Source organism: Poecilia mexicana, unplaced genomic scaffold (genome assembly GCF_051168715.1).
Source record: "Poecilia mexicana isolate PSO_F unplaced genomic scaffold, ASM5116871v1 scaffold_3, whole genome shotgun sequence".
Classification (NCBI taxonomy): Eukaryota; Metazoa; Chordata; class Actinopteri; order Cyprinodontiformes; family Poeciliidae; genus Poecilia; species Poecilia mexicana.
This window is the reverse complement of record NW_028263372.1, coordinates 19,985,223-20,004,673: the sequence shown is the minus strand read 5'-3', so window position 1 is coordinate 20,004,673 and position 19,451 is coordinate 19,985,223. Positions and strand designations below refer to the sequence as shown.

The following is a 19,451-nucleotide window of genomic DNA, read 5'->3' as shown; positions in this document are numbered from 1 at the left end:
TTCTATCTCCAGGTCGTTTTTCCAGCCCCCACACTTTGCTTAATTCTTTACCAAAATTCTTTGCCAAGCCGCCAAAGTGGAGAGTGTCGTCGCACCAGGGGGACCTTCTCGTTTCAGGTACTCGGCATTAACATTGCATCACACTTGCTTATCCTGATTCTCTGCTGCTCAACTAATAAAGGACGTTAAGCCAGCCTTTTTGTGATGTTAAAATGTATTTTTTCCCTTTTGTTTTACAGTGTAGGGGGAGGAGGTGGGGGTGCACCTCAGCACTATCCCAAGACTGTCTGCAACAGGTGACTTTTCTATTTACTATACCCCCCCCCCCCAAGTTATTTTGTTTAGGTTCAAATAAAAAAATGAAAGTAGTATTGAAACATTTACATGTTTTTTTTTTTCCACATAAGGAGCCTTCCTTTCATATCATGCAGGGAATGTGAATCTTTCTCTGAAATCTGTTACTAACATTAGACATGGTAGACATAAGTTTCAGCTGGTGCATCAAAAATAAAAGGGTTTGACATTGTTCTGTTTGCATTGTTGTACTCACCATATTGTTTTTTTTTTTTTTTTTTTTGTAACAGCGAGTTCCTGGGGAAAACCCCAGGTCCTGGCGTTCAGAGATGGATTCCTTCACGAAGCACTAAACGAGATGCCAATTCCTCCAGCGAGAAAGGAGAAAATGATGCAATCTTCAGGAAAGTAAGAGGGTAAGTTAACGCTTGTACTTTCAGAATTGTTTTAAAGTTTCGTGGCTCCAAGTATATCTTCATGTTTTAAATGAATATATTTTGTTTCTCAGCATACTTAATAAGCTGACCCCTGAAAAGTTTGACAAACTGTGCCTGGAGCTCCTCAATGTGGGTTTGGATTCAAAACTTGTCCTAAAAGGAGTCGTCTTGTTGGTGAGTATCCTTTATCCTTGCATATTGTTTTTATTTGTGGACATACTGAACCAGTGATATGTAATGTATTGTATTCATGTTCTTAAGATTGTTGACAAGGCCCTTGAAGAACCCAAGTACAGCCAGCTTTATGCGCAACTATGTCTTCGCCTGGCAGAGGATGCACCAAACTTTGAAGGCCCATCAGCAGAAAGTCAAGCAACTCAAAAGCAAAATACTGTAGGTTTTAAGCAATATTTATATTTGAAGGCTCTTAGATGTGTTGGAGTCAACTTATATTTTTCTTTTCTTGTTTTCAGACCTTTAGAAGGCTTCTGATCTCTAAACTTCAAGATGAATTTGAAAACCGTGCCAAGAATGTTGATGGTGAGTAAATCGTGCTGTATTTTTTAAATATGTATATTATTAAAAACTCATTCTTTCCATCTAAATTTGATTTTTTTATTTTTTATGTAGTCTTTGACAAACATGACAACCCGCTCACCTCTGAAGAGGAGGAGCAGCGTGCTATTGCAAAGATCAAGATGCTGGGTAACATCAAATTCATCGGTGAACTTGGCAAACTCAATCTTATCCACGAATCCATTCTTCACAGATGTATTAAAACAGTAAGTTTTATATGGTACATGTCTTTGTAACAATCAGATTGATGTGTAGGGAATCTAACTTGTGCTCTTCAAAATGTTTTAAGCTTTTGGAGAAGAAGAAGAGAGTCCAACTTAAGGATATGGGTGAAGATTTGGAATGCCTCTGTCAAATAATGAAAACTGTGGGACCTAAAATTGATCATGCAAAGGCTAAGGTGTGTAAACTTAAATGGGTCTAACAATGACAACTGTTGTGTGGTCTGATGTTATATTGAAAACTCCTCAATTTCTCTCCGCAGTCCCTGATTGATCAGTACTTTGGACGCATGCAATCCTTAATGAACAACAAGGACTTGTCAGCAAGGATTCGCTTCCTGTTGCAGAACATGGTGGAGCTACGAGAAAACAACTGGGTTCCTCGCAAAGCTTATGTGGACAACGGGCCAAAAACCATTCACCAAGTTCGCCAGGATGCCGTAAAGGTTAGACAGTGGTTCAGTAACTAGCTTGGCGACTTTAAAAACAATAAATAAATAAAAAATGTAACTCACTAGAGATATTTTTTGCTTTTTAGGATTTGGGTGTGTTCATTCCATCATCCAATGATGTGATGAGGAATGACTTCTTTACAGACCATAACTCCTTCCTGCCATCAAGGAGAGTTGAAAGAGAGCCTCTCGGTGGGCTTGCTGACATGTTTGGACAACTGCCTGGTATGTTGGCCATTTTTACCCTGATAGAAGTTTTACTACTTCCTAGAGTCATTAAAATATCAGACGGCAAAATTGAATGTGTGTCTTTGAACAGGGATTGGCATTGGAACTGGTCCAGGAGTGATTCAGGACCATTTCTCCCCCACCATGGGTCGTCATCGTGCAAGCCCACTGTTCAACGGCCATATGGGAAATGGCAACGCTTCACACCAGCCTCAGTTTGAACCAGGAAGCAAGCCATTCACAAAGCCAAATCAGGTAAGACTCATAGCTTTCTTGAATGTTTAATTCTCATTCAAAGTATTAAAACTTTTTTTTTTCATTATTTTCCTTTTTTAAAGGGGCAGAATTCACCAGTTTTCAGCCATAAACAGAATCACTCAGCACAAGTACAGTCAAAGGATGTGGGTCCAAGGTTCAGCAAGAAAGGAAAACTCAATGCTGATGAGGTACTGACTCTTTTTATGGCAAGAAAATCTCACTAGAGATTCATCTGTAAGTTGAGTTTATACCACTTTGTTTGTCTTGTAGATCAGTCTGAGGCCGGCTCAGTCCTTCATCATGAATAAAACGCAAGTGCCAAAGCTGCAGCCACAGATGACTTTGATGCCTCAAACTGGTTCTCCAATTGGACAGGTAACCTCCCTTCGTTTAAATAAAGCTTCCATGGTGCTTCAAGTGTTGCAAGGTGCACATTAAATTTATTTATTTATTTTACAGCTTGGCCTCAAAAGTAATCCTCCTCCAATCCAGGAAAAGCCAGCAAAGTCCAACAAAAAAGCTCCACCGACTAAGGAAGAGTTGCACAAAATGACGGTGAGTTTCTCATGGTTTAAGCTCGACTTCCTTCCTGTAAAGCGTTGCGTCATTCACTAAAACCCGTCTCTTTTTTAGGATACACTTATGACAAACTATCTGAATGGGAAAGACATCGAGGAGGCTGTAAGTGCTGCAAAGGAGATGAAGGCGCCCAAGTACTTCTTACCCGAGATGCTGAACAAGATGATTGTGTTCACACTGGAGCGGTCCGACGAAGACAAGGAAAATGCGAGCAAACTGATCCATGCTCTCTCCACTGAGGGAGTCATCAGCCGTGAAAGCCTTCTTCCTGTGAGTGTCCTCTGATAAACGGGAAAATCCTCGATCGTTCAGCTGGAATATCAATTAACCCATACTTTCTTGGATTTCTTCGTAGGCCTTCTTGCGTGTTCTGGACCAGAGCGCTAAGATCGAGGAAGAAATCCCTCTGGTGAAATCCTACCTGGCCCAGTTTGCTGCTCGAGCTGTAATCGCCGATCTGGTCAGCATCGACGACTTGGCTCATCAGCTGGAGAATGGTACCCACTTCCCCCTCTTCCTGCTGTGCCTGCAGCAGATGGTCAAACTGAAGGACAAAGACTGGCTGGGCGACCTGTTCCAGCTGAGCAAGGTCAACATGCAGAAGATGCTACCTGGTATGTTCGTTCTGTTTACACTAGTTCTGTTTACATGTACAGTTGAAGTAATTTCTTTTTAGCTCACCCATTTATTTATTTATCTATCAATCAGAAATTGACCAGAACAAGGATAGGATGTTGGAGATTTTAGAGGGCAAAGGTCTTGGCTTTCTGTTCCCACTGATGAAACTGGAGAAGGAGCTGCTGAAGCAGATCAAAGTAGATCCGTCACCACAGTCCATCTACAAGTGGATCAAAGACAACATCTCACCCAAACTTCACACCGATAAGGGCTTTGTCAACATCCTTGTGACCAGGTGAGGGACAAAGCTTCTGCTGATTAAAATAGCATTCTTTAAGAGCTCAAGTTGAAGGGTTTTGCGGTTTCTTCCAGTCTTCTGCAGTACATTGCTTATGAGATCAACCCAGACGACGACGAGGAGCAGCTCGCATCACCCAGCAAGGAGCAGCTGGATGAGGAGAAGCAGCTGCTGCTCTCCTTCAAGCCAGTCCTGCAGAAGTTCCTCCATGATCACATTAACCTACAAGTCAGCGCGCTGTACGCCCTGCAAGTCCACTGTAACACCAAGAGTTTCCCCAAAGGTGCGTGTTTCGATTTTAGTTTTCTCCAAAGTGATTTCATGTTTTGCCGTTTGGAGCTTTTCCTGTAATCCTTTGTCGTTGTGCTTCAGGCATGTTGCTGCGCTACTTTGTGAACTTTTACGACATGGAAATAGTCGAAGAAGAAGCCTTCCTCTCATGGAAAGAAGACATCACAGAGGAGTATCCTGGAAAGGGGAAAGCTTTATTTCAGGTAAATTGAACCAGAACTTGTCACCCGATTCATTTAATGTATTTTTTTTTTTTTAACCACTGATTGATGTGTTACTTTTTGACGCAGGTGAACCAATGGCTGACCTGGCTGGAGACGGCTGAAGAGGAAGAGTCGGAGGATGAAGATTACTGAGGGAGATCAGCCAAAGCCATGTGTTATTAGAAAGCAACGAGTTGAATTTATTTTTTTTTCTTCCTTGTCTTGTCCCTTTCTTTTTTGTTTAGTTGCAATTGTTACAACTCATTCACAAAATGCTTCGCCAAATCCAACTGGCTTCATCTTTCTGTATGTACTTCCTAGAGCTTCTATCTTGTTCCATGTCTCACAGCAAGGGTTGGTGCATTTCAGTCATCTTGGGAATTAGGAGTAGGCAGTGAATTAAGGAAAACATATCATTTGACCTGCTTTGTTACCCTTTTTGTTTCTAGTAAGAGTAACGAGTGCAACTTCCTTAAACTGTTTACAAAGACCAAGATTTGTCCTCGTTTTATCTGCATTTATAAATCAGATTTTTGATGCACTTTGCTTAACATCATGAGTTGTTGCAATAGTGAAATTCTTGATTATTTGCTTCAGTTTAATAATTAAGGGCCTTATTTAGCTTAAATTTTCTAAAGGAAATCTTAATCTAATGAACAGTTGTGGTCAAGCTCACTTGCACATTATGATCTCTTCACATCTAGCTGAATAAATCAAGATCTTTTTAATGTATGAAACGTTTCTTTCCTAGAATGAATCGGTGTGGCCTTTTTAATTTATCAGTTCGTATAGATATACCTCTAAAGTGTCTGACTATACTTGAATGTCCTGATTTTTGACATTTGTACAGCTAGAGCAGACGCAACTATGCTGCAGCTGTTAACCACTTGTAAAAATGACATCTGTTTGCAATATTTTTAAAGGGTCTTTTTATCATGAAATTGGGAATGTGCTGTATGTGTACACCTGCGCCTTTAAATGTAATAACTGCTCGAAGTTCAGTGTACAACTACGGATCAATCTTGAATAAAGTTGGACTGTTTAATTCTTTGCCTCAGTGTTTCCACTCTGTGGTAATCAGAACAAAGAAGCATGTGGTTTCAAGATACTCCATTTTAATGTTTTGTAGGTTTTATTTACAACTTGACCCAAGAGGTCAAGTTTGGGGCAGTTTCTCACTGCACAGCAAGAAAGTGAAGTGGCAAATCATCCTACTACTTTTAGATTGGCGCCAAGTTTGTTTTTCAGAGTTGTCATGGGAAAGAGTTGTCTTTAATTTCATTGGAGCAACTTCCCACTTGGGTTAAAATATCACTTCAACTTAAGTTTTACAGTTTTAATCTCAATTTTTAACAAAAAAAAAAATCTTTGAAGAAAAACTTTGTAAGCAAGTAAGAAATTGAAAACACACCGAAAGCTAATTAACACAAACTGAATCCATGTTTAACAAAAATGTTCCTCGGCATTTAATTAAATCTGTGGCCTAATCGCTGTCATCGTTATTCGACGCCTCCTGTTCTGATCCGTTGTCGGAGCGCCGCGGCGACCCTTCGTTGTCTGACCCGGCCTCGGAGCCTCTGTCTGAAGCGGCCGCAGGCGAGGCGGCTCTCGACTCGTTGTCCGACCCCGACTGGCTCCTCTTGCTCTCGTTGTCCGACTGCTCGGAGTCGGACTGCCGCTGCACCCTCCTCTTCACTGGCCGGTCGCTGCCGGACTCGTCGTCCGAGCTGACGGAGCGGCGAGGGCTTCCCGCCTCGCTGCCGGAGCGATTCCTCCCGCCGTCTGATTCGCTGTCGGAGGCTATGCGCTTCCTGTGACCGCCTTCGTCCTCGGACCCCGAGCCGCTGTCCCGGGTTCTGTTGGACCGAGATGCATTCGTGAACATTTCGTTGACTCATCTTTCGGTTTCTTTCACTGCCGCTGCAGGCGCTCACCTGTCTTCAGCTATTTTCAGTCCGTCCTCATCTGACGAGGATTCAGAGGACGAGATGATGGCCTTGGACTTGATCTTCCCTTTAAGGGACGGTGGCATTCGCTCAGGCTGGGGCTGAAATGACAAAGATCCCAACATCAAACACCCTTACAGAGTTCTCAGTAACTTTATGTTCAACTTAGGGTGTAAAGCATATGGGAAATACAATTAAGTATGAATTCATGGCTGGTTTTTCTACATTAACCAGGCTTTCCCTCCAAAAAAAAAAAACCATAATGGCGATGAAAAACAAAAGCACCTTCTCAATCCTCTTGCGTCCTTCTTTGGGTTTGCGCTGCTTTTTGGGCCGGGATGCTCCTTCCTCATCATCGCTGTCATCTCCTTTTGCAGGTCTGAAGGGCAAGAATCAAGTTTATTCCACTTATCCACCTTAACGTGGAGCAGAAAATACAGCTACACGTGGCAGACCCACCTCCTCCTCTTCTTTTTCTTTTTATCTCCGTCCTCTCCATCCTCTTGCTCGCTCCCGCTGCTCTTTCTCCTCTTCTTCTTTTTCACTGGAAGGTCCTCATCCGAATCGTCATTGACAAAGTCATCCGCGTCGCCTCCTTTCTTGCGCTGAAGAGATCGGAAAAGACGAGTTCAAAACGCCCGGTCGCAACAAATGGTGATATTTAAGTATGTTTGTTTGGAGCCGGGTGCTGAGAGAAACACTTACACGCCCTCCTCCGCCGCCTCCTCCCTTCTTCTTTTCTTTGGCCGCTTCTTTTGGTCCTTCCACAAACGTGAGCAAGTTCCTGGTCTTCTCCACAAACAAAGCTCTCTGCTCCAGGAGCTTCTTCTGCTCCTCTGCCTCTCTTTTTTGCCGCTCTTCCTAAATGTGAGTCAGAGCAAACGAGCTAATCGGTCACTGAAATACAAAGAAAAGGAAAGCAACAGGCGTTTCCAGGCGGTACCTGTTCTTTTAACATCTGCTGGCGCAGCAGGTCTCTCTCTTGTTCCTGTTTGGCACGAAGCTCCTTCTCCTCTTCGTCCTGCTTTCTGGCTCTGGCCACATGGTACTGAGCCTGACTCAGCAGGTCAGAGCACTGCCTGCGATCCCACAACACAACAGTATTAAGAACAAGACCCGTGCATGTAATAAAAGGAAGCATAATTATCACAATATGCTGATGTTAGGACAGGAGCTGTGAAATTTAAGCCTTGGGGTCACCGACAGGGAAAACAAATTAGGAAGGAAATCATCAGGGTCCAGAAATGATTGTTTTATTAAAATATTGTGTGTGTGTGTGTGTGTGTGTGTGTGTGTGTGTGTGTGTGTGTGTGTGTGTGTGTGTGTGTGTGTGTGTGTGTAGGGTTTCTGCTAGTTTAGTAGGCTTTTTAAAAAAGTAATGCAAGTCTTATGTGAAATATTAAAAAGTGATTTACCCAAGTGCACTTAACTACCATGACTTGTACTAAGCATGCACAGCTATATAAATGAGTGAAAATGTTGCTTCTGTCTTCTGCATGCGATTGAATTGTTTAGCACCACAGTTACCAAACCTTTGTGCCTTTTACACAATAGCTACCAATAGTAGCACTGAAATCTGCTTCTTTCCAAGTTATATAAAAAAAGCAACAGCCTGAAGGAGCAGGTGGAGGATAAGATGACAGAAAAGATTTTTTTCATGAGCAGATTTCTCCTGCCGGTTTGTGGGAACAGCTGAATGTCAGGCAGTAAATCCCTGCTGTACTTGATGAGCTTCTGGCTAATTTCTATTTTTTCTAATTTCTCAAAATCCCAAAAAAAAAAAAAAAAAAAAAAAAGTAAAAATTTAAGGTGTGACTAAACAAGATGAAGACATGATGGGACTTATGGACATATTTCAGGCTCTGAAGCAACGCTCACTAGCAGAATTTGTATCACATTTCCAAGGGATGCACCAATTGCAGTTTTCTGGTCAATCATTTAAAAGGCCTGCCAATTCTGATTTTGGCTGATATTTTTATTTATCTGAAAAAATGTAGAGTGACTTATTAAACGCTGACATGCACACGAGACCTGGTGAGCGAGGCAGTCAGTCTTTCTTTGTTACAGCAGAGCAAAAGGAGACAGTGGCTGATTTTCAGATCTTTGTCGATGTGGATAAGATCGCCCAAAATGAGGAAATCTGGGTCGACTTATCAGTGCACTCCTTATAATGTTTACCCTTTTTCTTATATTCAGAGAAAAGTTGGGAGTTTTACAGGATAAAAATCCTCATCGTAAGTATCTTGTCGTTACAACAAGCTCTGAAGTAACTAATCGTTTTATCTACTTATATTTTCCTTACACGCTAACTATTTGCAAAATTAAGCTAGTTTCAGCCTGGTGTGAATTTGAGCTTAAGGTAATATAGTTTAGGTGTCAAACTTCTGACAGTCTGTTGCTCAGGGGAGAGCCCAAACAAGGCACATAAACTGAGATCTGACAACGCAGGACGGATGCTGGCTCCAGGTTCACGGAGTCGGTCTTACCTGGCCTCGGACGCCGCAAGAGCGAGGTCGAACCTCATCTTGTCTCCAGCTTTGCTGAGGTAGCTGAAATATCTGCGTGAGGAGAAGGAGACGGAAGAAGATGAGACACAATAGTTCCTCGCGCCGAGCCTCCTGAGAAACAGTCTGAGGGGATGGAGAAAAGAAATCGTGAAAGTACCTGTGAGCCAGTTCGAGCTCCTTCACAGCACTGAGCACGGCCTTTAAATTGCTCTTCTCGTCTTTCAGCACTAGAGTGGCGAGTCTCTGAAGCACCAGGGCCACGTTGAACATCAGCACCGTGTCACTGGGCGCCACATGCCGAGCCTTTCGGGCCACACGTCACAGATCACAGTCAGGTTGTGCTTATCTGATGCTTTCAAGTTTAAAAAAAAAAAAAAAGCAGCTCATCTATGTTACCTTCAGCAGCATCTGCTTACACTCCTGGAGTTTCCCACATTTGAAGAGAGCTCTGGCAAGATACAGCAGCACCTCCATGTTCTGGTATTTGTAAAATTTCTTCAAGCAGTTTTCGTACTGTGAAGCAGAAAGGAGGATTTAAACCGAGCTACACCGGTATGAAGACATAAAACGGTAAGGATCAGGAAGCCTCTTACCATCTGCACAGCACTGATGTACTGCTTCTGCTCCACGTAGATGTGAGCCAGATTCAGCCACACGTCGCTGATTTCTGCCGTGGCCTCTCTCACCTGGGCAAACACGTCACGCGCCTCTCGGAAATAACCTTTGTGAGCGAGGACGGCCCCTGGAGAGACAGCGTCGTGTTTAGAAGAACAGGGGGGAAAAAAAAAAAAAAGGTAAATGACTAACAAAAGGACATAAGGGTGAAAGTACCGATGCCGTTAGCAGCGTAGAGATTTTTGGCGTCATTTCGCAGGACTTGCTTGTAGATTGCCAAAGCTCGATCCTGGTGCCTCTTTTCCTGTGAAGATCAAATTTTAACGTTATTTACTGCAAATAAAAATCGGTGGGCTTATATGCTAATATGGGACCTTCTGGTCACCAGTCAAGGAAAAACAATATTTGGCTTTGAAACCGGAAGAAACAGATTCAAATCAGTGACGATGTAAGTCATTTTACAGAATTACAGCGAATGCTAAACATATGAATGTTTTTGTCCATCACATTACTTTTTCTGAATTAAAGCACATTTATTTTTATTTATTTTATTTGACCTTTTTTATATATATATATATATATATATATATATATATATATATATATATATATATATTGTCTTAAAATTCAAGATCTCATTCACAAGAGAGACTCGTTTTGATAAAAACAAAAAAGTTACAGACACAGTAACAATACAAGTATTTAATACATTTGACTCAATTAAATAAGCAAATAAAATAAGAGCTAAAAACAAGAGCAAGTTCCATAAGATTTGTCTTTTTGTCTTAAAAGAAATAAAAATTTTCCCAAAGGAATAAAAGTGTATAGTGGATTAATGACATAATATTTTTTTCCATCTCTGTCCACTTTAAGAATGGGGGGGAAACAAAACTCCTTAATCAGAATAATAGTCAAGAAAGACTTGACTAGTTAAAGGATAACACTTTGCAACTCCTCTACACCCTTTCATTCATTCGTCTGTTGGATAAACATGAACTCCGTTGGTACCTTTTCTCTGTCCCTGGTGGGCTGGTGCAGAGTCTGCAGCCACACGTTCCCCAGAGCCAGCATGGAGTACGTGTCGTTCTGAGTGGACGGCTGTTTCAGGATGCGCTCAAACTTCTTCTGGCCCGGCCCCCACTCCTGCTTGGCCAAGTGAAGATTTCCAATGAGCGACCAGGCGTCTGGGTGATCCTGCGCCAAACAGAAACCTCATCAGATCAAGCCAGGGGAGGGGGGGTTTCACAAAAGAACGTTTTACAGCCGCAAACCAACAGTTGGTACCTGATTAATCTGCAGAGCTTCTTTAAACCAGTCGGACGCTTCGTAGAAGTTCCCTTTGTCACGAGCCATCGCTCCGAGGCGTAAATAACCTGCAGGTTGACAAATGAACAAAGATCTCTTTTTACAGGACACTGACTTGTTTGTACAACACCATTTACAACATGAAGTGGAACTCTTACAGTCCACGTAGTTCGGATGCTCCCTGAGGACGTTTTTATAGAGTTTCTCTGCTTCGTGGAACTCGCACATGGCCTCGTACAAACGGGCCAGGTTGTAGGAGGTGGTGACAGAAATGGCGTTGTAGTAATGCTCGTCGTGCTCGCCCTCAGCTTTAGCTCGGTCCAGGGAGGCTAGAAAATATTTCTGTTGGGGACGGTGGGGGGGGGGAATATAAGAGTTCTGGACGTCACAGAAGTTTGATACGAATTAATCTTTTGCTGGGTTAAGAGCAACAGCAGTCTGCTACCTTAGCTTCCCCGAGGTTGCCGAGCCTGAAGTGCAGAGCCCCCAGGTTGTTGAGGATCTCGGGGGGAACGTCGGCCTGCACCTTCTCCTGGAGGATGCGAGTGGCCGTGCCGTAAGCCGACAGCGCGCCCTGGATGTCGGTCTGCTCCAAGATCTGAGCCAGCTCGATCCACGCCTCCACATCGTCCGGGTACTGCTCCGTCACCTTCTTCAGGTGGCCCTAACGAACAAAACACGAACCGCTTTAAATAACTGGCACCCATCATTTTTAACCAGGGAAGAGAAAAACTCTGGGTTGTGACGATGACCTACTTTTGCAATGTCTCTCTTTTCCTGATCGTCGGACGTTGCGTAGAGGGATCCCAGGATTTTCATTGTTTCGTAGTTGTTGGGGTAGGCCTTCAAAACCTTTTCAAAGCACTGAGCGGCATTTTCCTTGTCTCTACGATACACATACATCTGTCCCAAACCAAAGAAGGGCAGCACGAAGGTGGAAGAGGCGAACTGAGTAGCCTGGTAGTAATACTGAAACGCCTGGTCGTAGTCCTCCTGAAGAAAAGTAAAAGCAGAGACAGACATTTGAACACTGAAGACTCAGAACAAGTCAAATCTTGTGAGGGGGTTGAGACGGCGGCCTCACCTGCACATGAAATGAACGTGCCAACTGATAGCAGCTCTCAGCCTGCATGGCCTCAACCTCCGTGTTGTGGAAAGCGTGCAGGGCGAGATGCTGGACCTTACTGTAGTCCTGCAGACGGAGAAGCACGATGATCAGCTGTGCAATGCAGACTGAGGTTTGCGAAGAAAAGCCCAGCGACTAAAAATACCTTTTTGAAAAAGAAGTGGTTGGCGAGGTGGTTGAGCACCATGGGGTTGCTGGGGTCGATGGTGTACGCCCGCGACAGGAGCTGCACTCCGTTCTTAATGGACTCCGAGTCTTTGTTGTTGAGCTCTAAAACCGCCAAGCCGACCAGCGCTCCCACACACTTGGAGTTCAGCTCCAGGGCTCGACCGAACGCCAGACGGGCCTTCTCCAGTTTATTGAGCTTGACGAAGCAGTGACCCATCCCCAGTCTGACTTCAGCTAAACAGAGAGAGGAAACTCAAAAACTCAGGAAACATTTATGACATGATTCTTCTGAATCCCTAGAAGCAGGTAGAGAGTTGATCTAAAGACACAAGTTCAAATTAGTAATACTAAAACAATTAGTCGTAGTAGACGGGTTTTCTCCCCAGAACAAATTAAGCTACAACAGCAGCAGCAATGTCATGTTTCTGTGGGAGGAGTGGTGATGCAACTCGTTTACCTGGGCAGCCAGGGTTTGTTCGTAAAGCCTTTTTATAGTACGCCAGCGCTCCCTTGTAGTCCTTCTTATTGAATGAGATGCAGGCCTTACCTGTTGAATAAAATTAGTGTTTATATTTTTTTATTCATTAATCACAGTAGTCGTGGTCAAACTCCACATTGTCACACGACTTACCAAGCAAAGCAGGGATGTTATTGGTGGACTGGTTGAGCACAAAGTGGAACTGAGCATCAGCCTGGTCCATCTTGTCTCCTTCCAGCAGGCAGAAACAGGCTCGCCCCAACAAATGGTTCTGAATTGCGATAACAACGCGTTATATTGCCTTCAAACATAAAAAAAAATTACCAGTGCTACAGCAGCTCTGCGCTAAATGTCGCCTACCTGATCGTACATAATGATCTTATCTGCCATGGTGTACAGCAGAGTGGCCTGCGTGATGAGCTCCTTCTTGGCATCTTTGTTTTTCTCTTTACGAGCCTGCTGGACATAATAAGCTGCTAACGTGTCCAAGCAGGTCATCTGGTCTTTCTCATGGTCTCTGTAGTCCAGGTTTCCATCGATACGCGCTGCCTCTAAAAGCTTGACAAAGTCCTCTGTTTTGCCTTGCTTGTAGTACTCCAACTAAAAAAAAAAAAAAAGAAACACACACACAAAAACAATATCCAATTTCATGCTGCTTCACATGTTTTATTCTAATCAATGTCAATCTTGCAAGTCTTTACATTCCCCACACGATATGTGGAAATAAAGTCATAATTTCAGGTTACAGAAGTGACTTACCGCCAAAGCGATCCAGATGTGCAGCTGTGTGTGTTCCTGCTTCAAGATGCTGATAACCTCATCTCCCTCCGGCAGCTGGTCGAAGTCGAGCTCAATAACCTGCGCAGCACAGTTTGTTTAAGTTGTGGTGCTGATCCTCTGAGTTTGGCATTAAAGACGTGCGACAATGATCGATATAATGATTACGACGTTTCTAATCAACTCTCATTAATTAAGGCAATTTTTGCTACTTGGGTATATTGATTTACTAGCAACAAATTTGACAACTGAATCTTTAACAAGCAACAAACACTAGTCTTTATTTTCCTTTCAAATCAAAACCATAAATAGATCAGTTAATAAGTTTATGTAGATTTGGTGATGTTAAATGAGCATACATTTTAACTCAAGTTGTATAACATTATGTTAAGCTCTTCTCTCTATATAATGCTGTTTACAAACTTCCCAATGTAGCCTGGGAACTACATGTATTGATTAGTCATGCCATCATTGTGGCGTTTGGGAGATCTATTTTATTACATTGTTTTAGCATTACTTCAAATTAACATGAAGCTGTATGTTTTACATCAGCATAGCATATAATGTTTTAATATATATTTTAAATTTTTATCTTCTTTCACAGCATACGGCTAATATTGACGTAAAAATAACAATTAATAAAATACTTGTGATACTTGGTGTTTACGCCTGTTTAAATTAAATCTACAAAATATTTAAGGTTTATTATCATATTAATCTCAGCAGCTGTAGACTTAAATATACTAGATAGTAAATCACACGAAAAAAATATTTGAACTTTTAGTGCATTGACGAGCAACACAATAAATGAGACATAGGCTGGTAAAAAAAACAACTAAATAGACATCAATTTGTCGATCTGATCATCTTTTCTAATACTAGTTGCACATGACTGTAAATTGTTTAAATTCAGATTATGTTGCAAATATCAAAATTTAACGCACAGATATCACATTATTTAAAGTCGAGCCTCGAGGAAAGCTTAGTTCAATGTAGCTTCAGTTAGCATCAACTGCTAACATCACAGAAGGGTTCACCTAGAAACATCTGCAACAAAACACACATAAAATTTGTATATTTACCTCATCGGTGTCCCGTAAAGGGATCTCAATGGAACCCCGAGACATTCTGAATTCAGAAGGTAACTTCCTCTCAAGTTAGTTTTGTTTGGTAAAAAAAAATGAAAATAAAAAACAAGCAGAAAACATCCACTCCGTTGTTTGCTAGTAGCTGGTAGCTACTTAACGGATGGTGTCACCAAAATTAGGTCCGGCCGGATTAAAGGGGAACCAAAATTTAAAGATCCCTCTTTAAAGTTCCCCTCAGAAGCACTGACACCATTTATGATAATATTACAAATAATAATACGGGCAATACGCTATAATAAAAGTGCAATAATAAACAACTATTAGGGCACTTTTTTTATTTTTACGTTTTGTATTAATGGAACTTGGTGTAATACATCTGCACCATTTATCCATCGGCGAGCCAAGCGGCGCATCATGAAGGCGGAGTATACAAATCATTTCAAGTAGTTCATCAGCCTCCACACAAGTGCCCGTTCAGAATGTTTAGGTAAAGATCACCAGATGGGGCCACTAATTGTCTCAAAAATCCAAATCTTTGAAATCCTTAGTATTTAAACAGCCTGATAGTATTCAACTTAGGCAAAAACTGATTTGGCATGTTATTTAGTCTCATAAATTAATATAAAAAATACGCATGAGAGACAGTCTAATTGTTATGAATTACACGTTTCTGTAAAACGAACAGTTGTGAAGCACTGGGTTCTACTTCTCAATTAATAAAATAACCTTGGATCGCCCTTCCCAGTCCTCTCTGGTTTCCCTCTTCTTTCTGATAGGAAACTCCTCCCTCGCCTCTCACCACTCGGGTCATACTCTAGGTAACTGTTGAGACGTGTCTTTTTTTTTTAAGATGGCACAGAAAATGTCCAAATCTGGTATATTTTTTCAGTGTTTATATGTTTGATAAAAACGAAAATTTGACTGCATTTGTGTTGAACTCGTACGTTTTTAATAAAAAAGAAAATTCACTTGCCCCGTCTTTTCACAGACTGCAGCCTTTTTTTCCAAGAGGAGGACCCAGGATGTCATCTGTTCTTGACATGAAGTAGGGGGAAAGCACGTTTATGGCTCATGTAGCATCACAGAAAATCAGATAAACATTAGATTGATAAGAAAGAAGAGTTTGAATGTAATCAGGTTTCTAATGTTTTTTTTAGATGTATGTATATATTTTTTTATTTTGGCAAAAGATCAGCTTGGACTGAAAAGTAAGAATTTAACTTTTTATTTGTTGCTTCTTCTCTAGATATCTAGCTCTAATTTATCCATACAGTTGGAGTTTTATATAATGAATTTGGTTTTCTTACTTGTGATTTTTTTTCTTTCTAAACCTTTTATTATGTAACCTGCAGTTGCCCTGTCCATACACAAAAGTTTATCTTAAATCTTATAACAATAAAATTGTATCTTGGTATTTAGATATTTCAGTATTTATACAATATTTTATTTTTTAAACTTTAGATTTATAAGATGCATGGAAATCCTTTATCAGAGGGAGAGAAAAGTACAAAGTCTGACCGCTGTGACAGTAGGTGTTGCAGTACCGAGTTTCTTCTTTCTCTATGCAAAAAATGCAATAATGTTTCACCATTTTAAGTTCCAGCATCATACAGCTGTGGGGCAGGGAAGATGCTTCAAGACAATAAAGAGACAAACGAATTTTCTCAAAATGAGCTCCTGGACATCATGTATAACAAATGTGATAAAAGCAACACAGGTAATCTGGCTGCTCATATTTTCATCAGAACCTGATCATATAAGGATGTAATTGTCTGTGACCTTTGCAATTTTTATTTTATTTTTTTTCCTGCTTTTGTCTCAGCCTCGGGAGGAGAAGCGTTGGCCTCCAGCATCATGCAGTACCTGCAAACCCTCACAGCTCAGAGCGGAGGGGAGGACAAACTGGCTTCCCTGCGACAGCTCCTGGACCCTGACCTTCAGGACCCTCTCGTGAGCAGGGAGACTTTCCAATACGTGATGAGAACGTGGATTGCTCTGTGCAGGGAAGACAGGTGAGAGTGAGCTGTGAAGGTGGAACCTACAAAATAAGGTTTTGTGTAGAATATAATTTTTTTTTTAAGTTTCATACCAAATGAAATTATTTTATTCTTCAGCTCAGATGTCATTTCTTTGTCTCAGTCAGACTACTCTGAAGTGTCTGTAAATGGTAAGATCAAATCAATTTTAATATCTTAATGAAATGAATAGGAAAATACTTACATTGACTGGATTTGCCTTTTTATAAGCCAGTGCAGCTCCCGCAGAGGGCCGTTATTGTTTCTGGTCAGTAGTTTCCTTCCTTCAGAAACTAAATGTGTTTATCTCGAGTATTCAGTCGTTTTTAGCACTACTGTTTATTTGGGTTTAGTGGAAAAAAGGACCTGTCTGATGTAGTGTCTGATCTGAAGCAAGCTCGTCACCATCTGAGCGAGCAGAACAGCAGCCTGCTGAGGATGCTGGCTCAGTGCGAGGACGAAAACCTGCAGCTCAGTCTGGAGATCACAGAGCTGCAGACCAAGCTGCTCAGGTGAGGAAGAACACGCGTTACTCTCATATGTTGCAGAACAAATGTATGTAGTTTTAAACATTATCAGTTAAAGTAATTACATCATGATATTTAACACAAAATGTAACATGTTGTAATGTTAAAAATTGTAGGACAACGGCAAACATGTATGTATCAATGATGAATTTCTGTCATATACGGTTCAAATATACATAACCATAGCCATGTTTTCTCACGTTTTTCCAGTTATTTCATCCTTGGTTATGACTTTCAGATACCTGAATGTTTCATGTCCTTTTGGTCAAAACAATTATATGCAAGTATGAACACCACAAATGTCCAGCTGTCATATTTTCTTAGAAAGGAGACAACTTCTGACAGGTCATTCTGTGACCATTCACAGTGAAATGCGGCCTTTACTAAGTTGCGCTAAAAGTTTATACAGGGATGAAGAAGTCATTCGTCTAAAAGCTGAATACAATGCCAGATTGCAACTTGCAAATGCACACTGGGGCAAATACGTTACACTTTAGAGACACAGCCTGTACACATTTTTACACATTTAATATATTTATCAAAACTTCACATCTGTGGAACTAAACTGAAAAAGAGTTTAGAAAAACAACAAAAGGGCATCCATCCATCCTTTTGTCCATACATACAAACATACATACATACATACATACATACACGCACATAATTACGAAAACAAAAAATTGTAAAAATGTTTTCAGAAGGATATACAATACTGTAGAAGACTTCAGCAGCATTCTCTTTTTATGTTTTTCTGCCCGCCTAGATATGAATAGAGGAGTTTGCATTGTGAAACTGCTTTAAACTTCCTATTTTACTTGTGTTTGTTTGTTTTCTGAGTACAGTTCTCAAAGATCAGCCGTCAAAGCCCAGTCTGTGACAGAAGAGCTGGAAGAGACTCGTCAGATGCTGAAGGAGGTTCAGGAAACAGCCAGTCATACCCAAACGAGCTTCACCCAACTGGCACGTCCAACATTAGAGCACTCTGCAATTGTTGTATGTGCTGGGCATCGTTTTTACACTAGAAAATCCCTTTTCAGACCAACGAGACTGACCATTTGAGGTTTCACATTAGAGTGCTTGAAGACAAGGTAATGTAGACTTAAACTACAAGCTTTCTGTGAGTTCGGATGAACACAAATGTTGATTTCGTTTACGCAGAATGAAAGACTGTCCTCCGAAAGGGCACATGCTGAAGAGCGGGTCAACAAATTGACGAGGGCTAACACCGAATTAAGTGTAAGTTCAGATCTGTGTGGCTTTTTCTCAGGGATTTGAGTTTTAAGTAACTTCATGTGTGTGTGAGTATGTGTGTGTGTGTGTGTGTGTGTGTGATCTTACAGGCTGAACATGTGGAGACTCTGGCTTTGGTGATGCTGAAACACAAAGAAATAACGAGGGTTAGGCTGTTGCGTAAATATTAGGGGGATTATAAATTCAGAGTTTTTTATGTGTGTTTTTTTTAATTCTATGTTTAAATGTCACTGTTTAGAAAAACATCCTACTGGACAAGATGAAGAACTTTCATGCGGAAAATTACAAAATGATTGAGGTACATTGATCAAGACAAAACTCAGATGGTGAAGGAAGTCGCGTTCTGGCCGTGAGTATTAGCTGTTGCGTGTTTACTGGTTTGTGGTGTTTCAGGGTCTGCTGTCAGAGCTGCGGACGTTACAGGAACATTCACACCAGCAACTTCTGAGGTAATTAATGTCACCAATGCTACAGCTGACAGTTATTAATAATACTTATTTACCAAAAGTCACAAAGTTGAAGCTACATGACTAAACTGTGAGATGTTTAGAAAAAGAAAAGACAGAATCTGGTTCTGTCTTTCCTGCAGTCAGAAGAATTTCTGACTGCAGACCCGGATCCTAATGAATATAAACTTTCTGTCTTTCCCCCCCCCCCCCTCTGCCTGGCTTCCTTCTTAGAGGTATTAATAGATTTTGCTTTATTGTCGTTAAGATCCTGTCTTTTATGTATTTTCTTTTCACTGTATGAATATTATTTTTCTCCTGCTTTCAAGGTAAAAACTTTGCTTCTCATGTCTTTTATTTATTACACTATATTTTAAATATTTGCCTTAGTCAGTGTAAATGTGTGCTCTCTTCATGTTTTGCTTCATTTGTCTTCCTGTTTTCATTAGCTCTGTGGATGCAGCCGTGTCTCTGCTTTCTGTGCTTTATTAGCCTGTCTGCTCTCTCTGTCCTGCTGCCAGCTCACCAGAACCAGCCGCTCTACGAGCCTCCGGCTCTCGGAGCTACGGTTTTCTGTCCTTGTATTTTAGCCTTAGCTACGGATCAGTATTTAATTACATATAACCTTTGCCTTTTTATGAATAAAGGAGTCTGCACTGTGAAACATTTCAGGTTTTCCACATTCCTAAACACATCCACTCACAATAAAAGTTTTCATGCATTTGGTGCATTTTTTTTTAATTAAAG

General features: G+C 41.3%; 3 protein-coding genes across 3 annotated transcripts in view; 2 read left to right on the top strand and 1 right to left on the bottom strand.

The window, feature by feature from the left end:
* Positions 1-43: 43 nt before the first annotated feature.
* eif4g2a (eukaryotic translation initiation factor 4, gamma 2a) lies at positions 44-5,500 on the top strand (the record flags this gene model as incomplete). Its single annotated transcript, XM_014997202.2, has 20 exons — positions 44-117; positions 240-296; positions 585-710; positions 803-905; positions 993-1,124; positions 1,205-1,271; positions 1,362-1,513; positions 1,597-1,707; positions 1,792-1,974; positions 2,067-2,205; positions 2,300-2,463; positions 2,547-2,654; positions 2,737-2,841; positions 2,926-3,021; positions 3,100-3,315; positions 3,401-3,659; positions 3,754-3,958; positions 4,036-4,244; positions 4,334-4,455; positions 4,543-5,500. Coding segments are annotated over 20 exons (2,694 nt in total), but the record flags the coding sequence as incomplete, so codon positions are not given.
* Positions 4,540-14,650, bottom strand: ctr9 (CTR9 component of Paf1/RNA polymerase II complex). Its single transcript, XM_014997193.2, has 23 exons — positions 14,460-14,650; positions 13,360-13,458; positions 12,961-13,200; positions 12,754-12,871; positions 12,580-12,669; positions 12,100-12,356; positions 11,913-12,020; positions 11,585-11,821; positions 11,274-11,492; positions 10,987-11,170; positions 10,808-10,896; positions 10,532-10,717; positions 9,740-9,827; positions 9,502-9,650; positions 9,305-9,421; positions 9,066-9,211; positions 8,888-8,959; positions 7,345-7,480; positions 7,107-7,262; positions 6,861-7,006; positions 6,687-6,780; positions 6,390-6,502; positions 4,540-6,311 (listed from the first exon to the last, which is right to left on the bottom strand). Exons 1-23 carry the CDS (start codon positions 14,502-14,504, stop codon positions 5,939-5,941), a joined length of 3,462 nt encoding a protein of 1,153 aa, XP_014852679.2. The 5' UTR covers positions 14,505-14,650; the 3' UTR covers positions 4,540-5,938.
* Positions 14,651-15,333: 683 nt separating this feature from the next.
* irag1 (inositol 1,4,5-triphosphate receptor associated 1) overlaps positions 15,334-19,451 on the top strand; it is a 29,569-nt gene continuing 25,451 nt past the window's right edge. Inside the window, exons 1-11 of the mRNA XM_088004288.1 lie at positions 15,334-16,182; positions 16,288-16,477; positions 16,580-16,632; positions 16,712-16,748; positions 16,834-16,992; positions 17,859-17,967; positions 18,045-18,095; positions 18,166-18,243; positions 18,348-18,404; positions 18,497-18,556; positions 18,652-18,707. Coding sequence (XP_087860414.1) covers positions 16,095-16,182; positions 16,288-16,477; positions 16,580-16,632; positions 16,712-16,748; positions 16,834-16,992; positions 17,859-17,967; positions 18,045-18,095; positions 18,166-18,243; positions 18,348-18,404; positions 18,497-18,556; positions 18,652-18,707 — 938 coding nt within the window. The 5' untranslated portion in view covers positions 15,334-16,094. The remainder of the gene's footprint in view (positions 16,183-16,287; positions 16,478-16,579; positions 16,633-16,711; positions 16,749-16,833; positions 16,993-17,858; positions 17,968-18,044; positions 18,096-18,165; positions 18,244-18,347; positions 18,405-18,496; positions 18,557-18,651; positions 18,708-19,451) is intronic.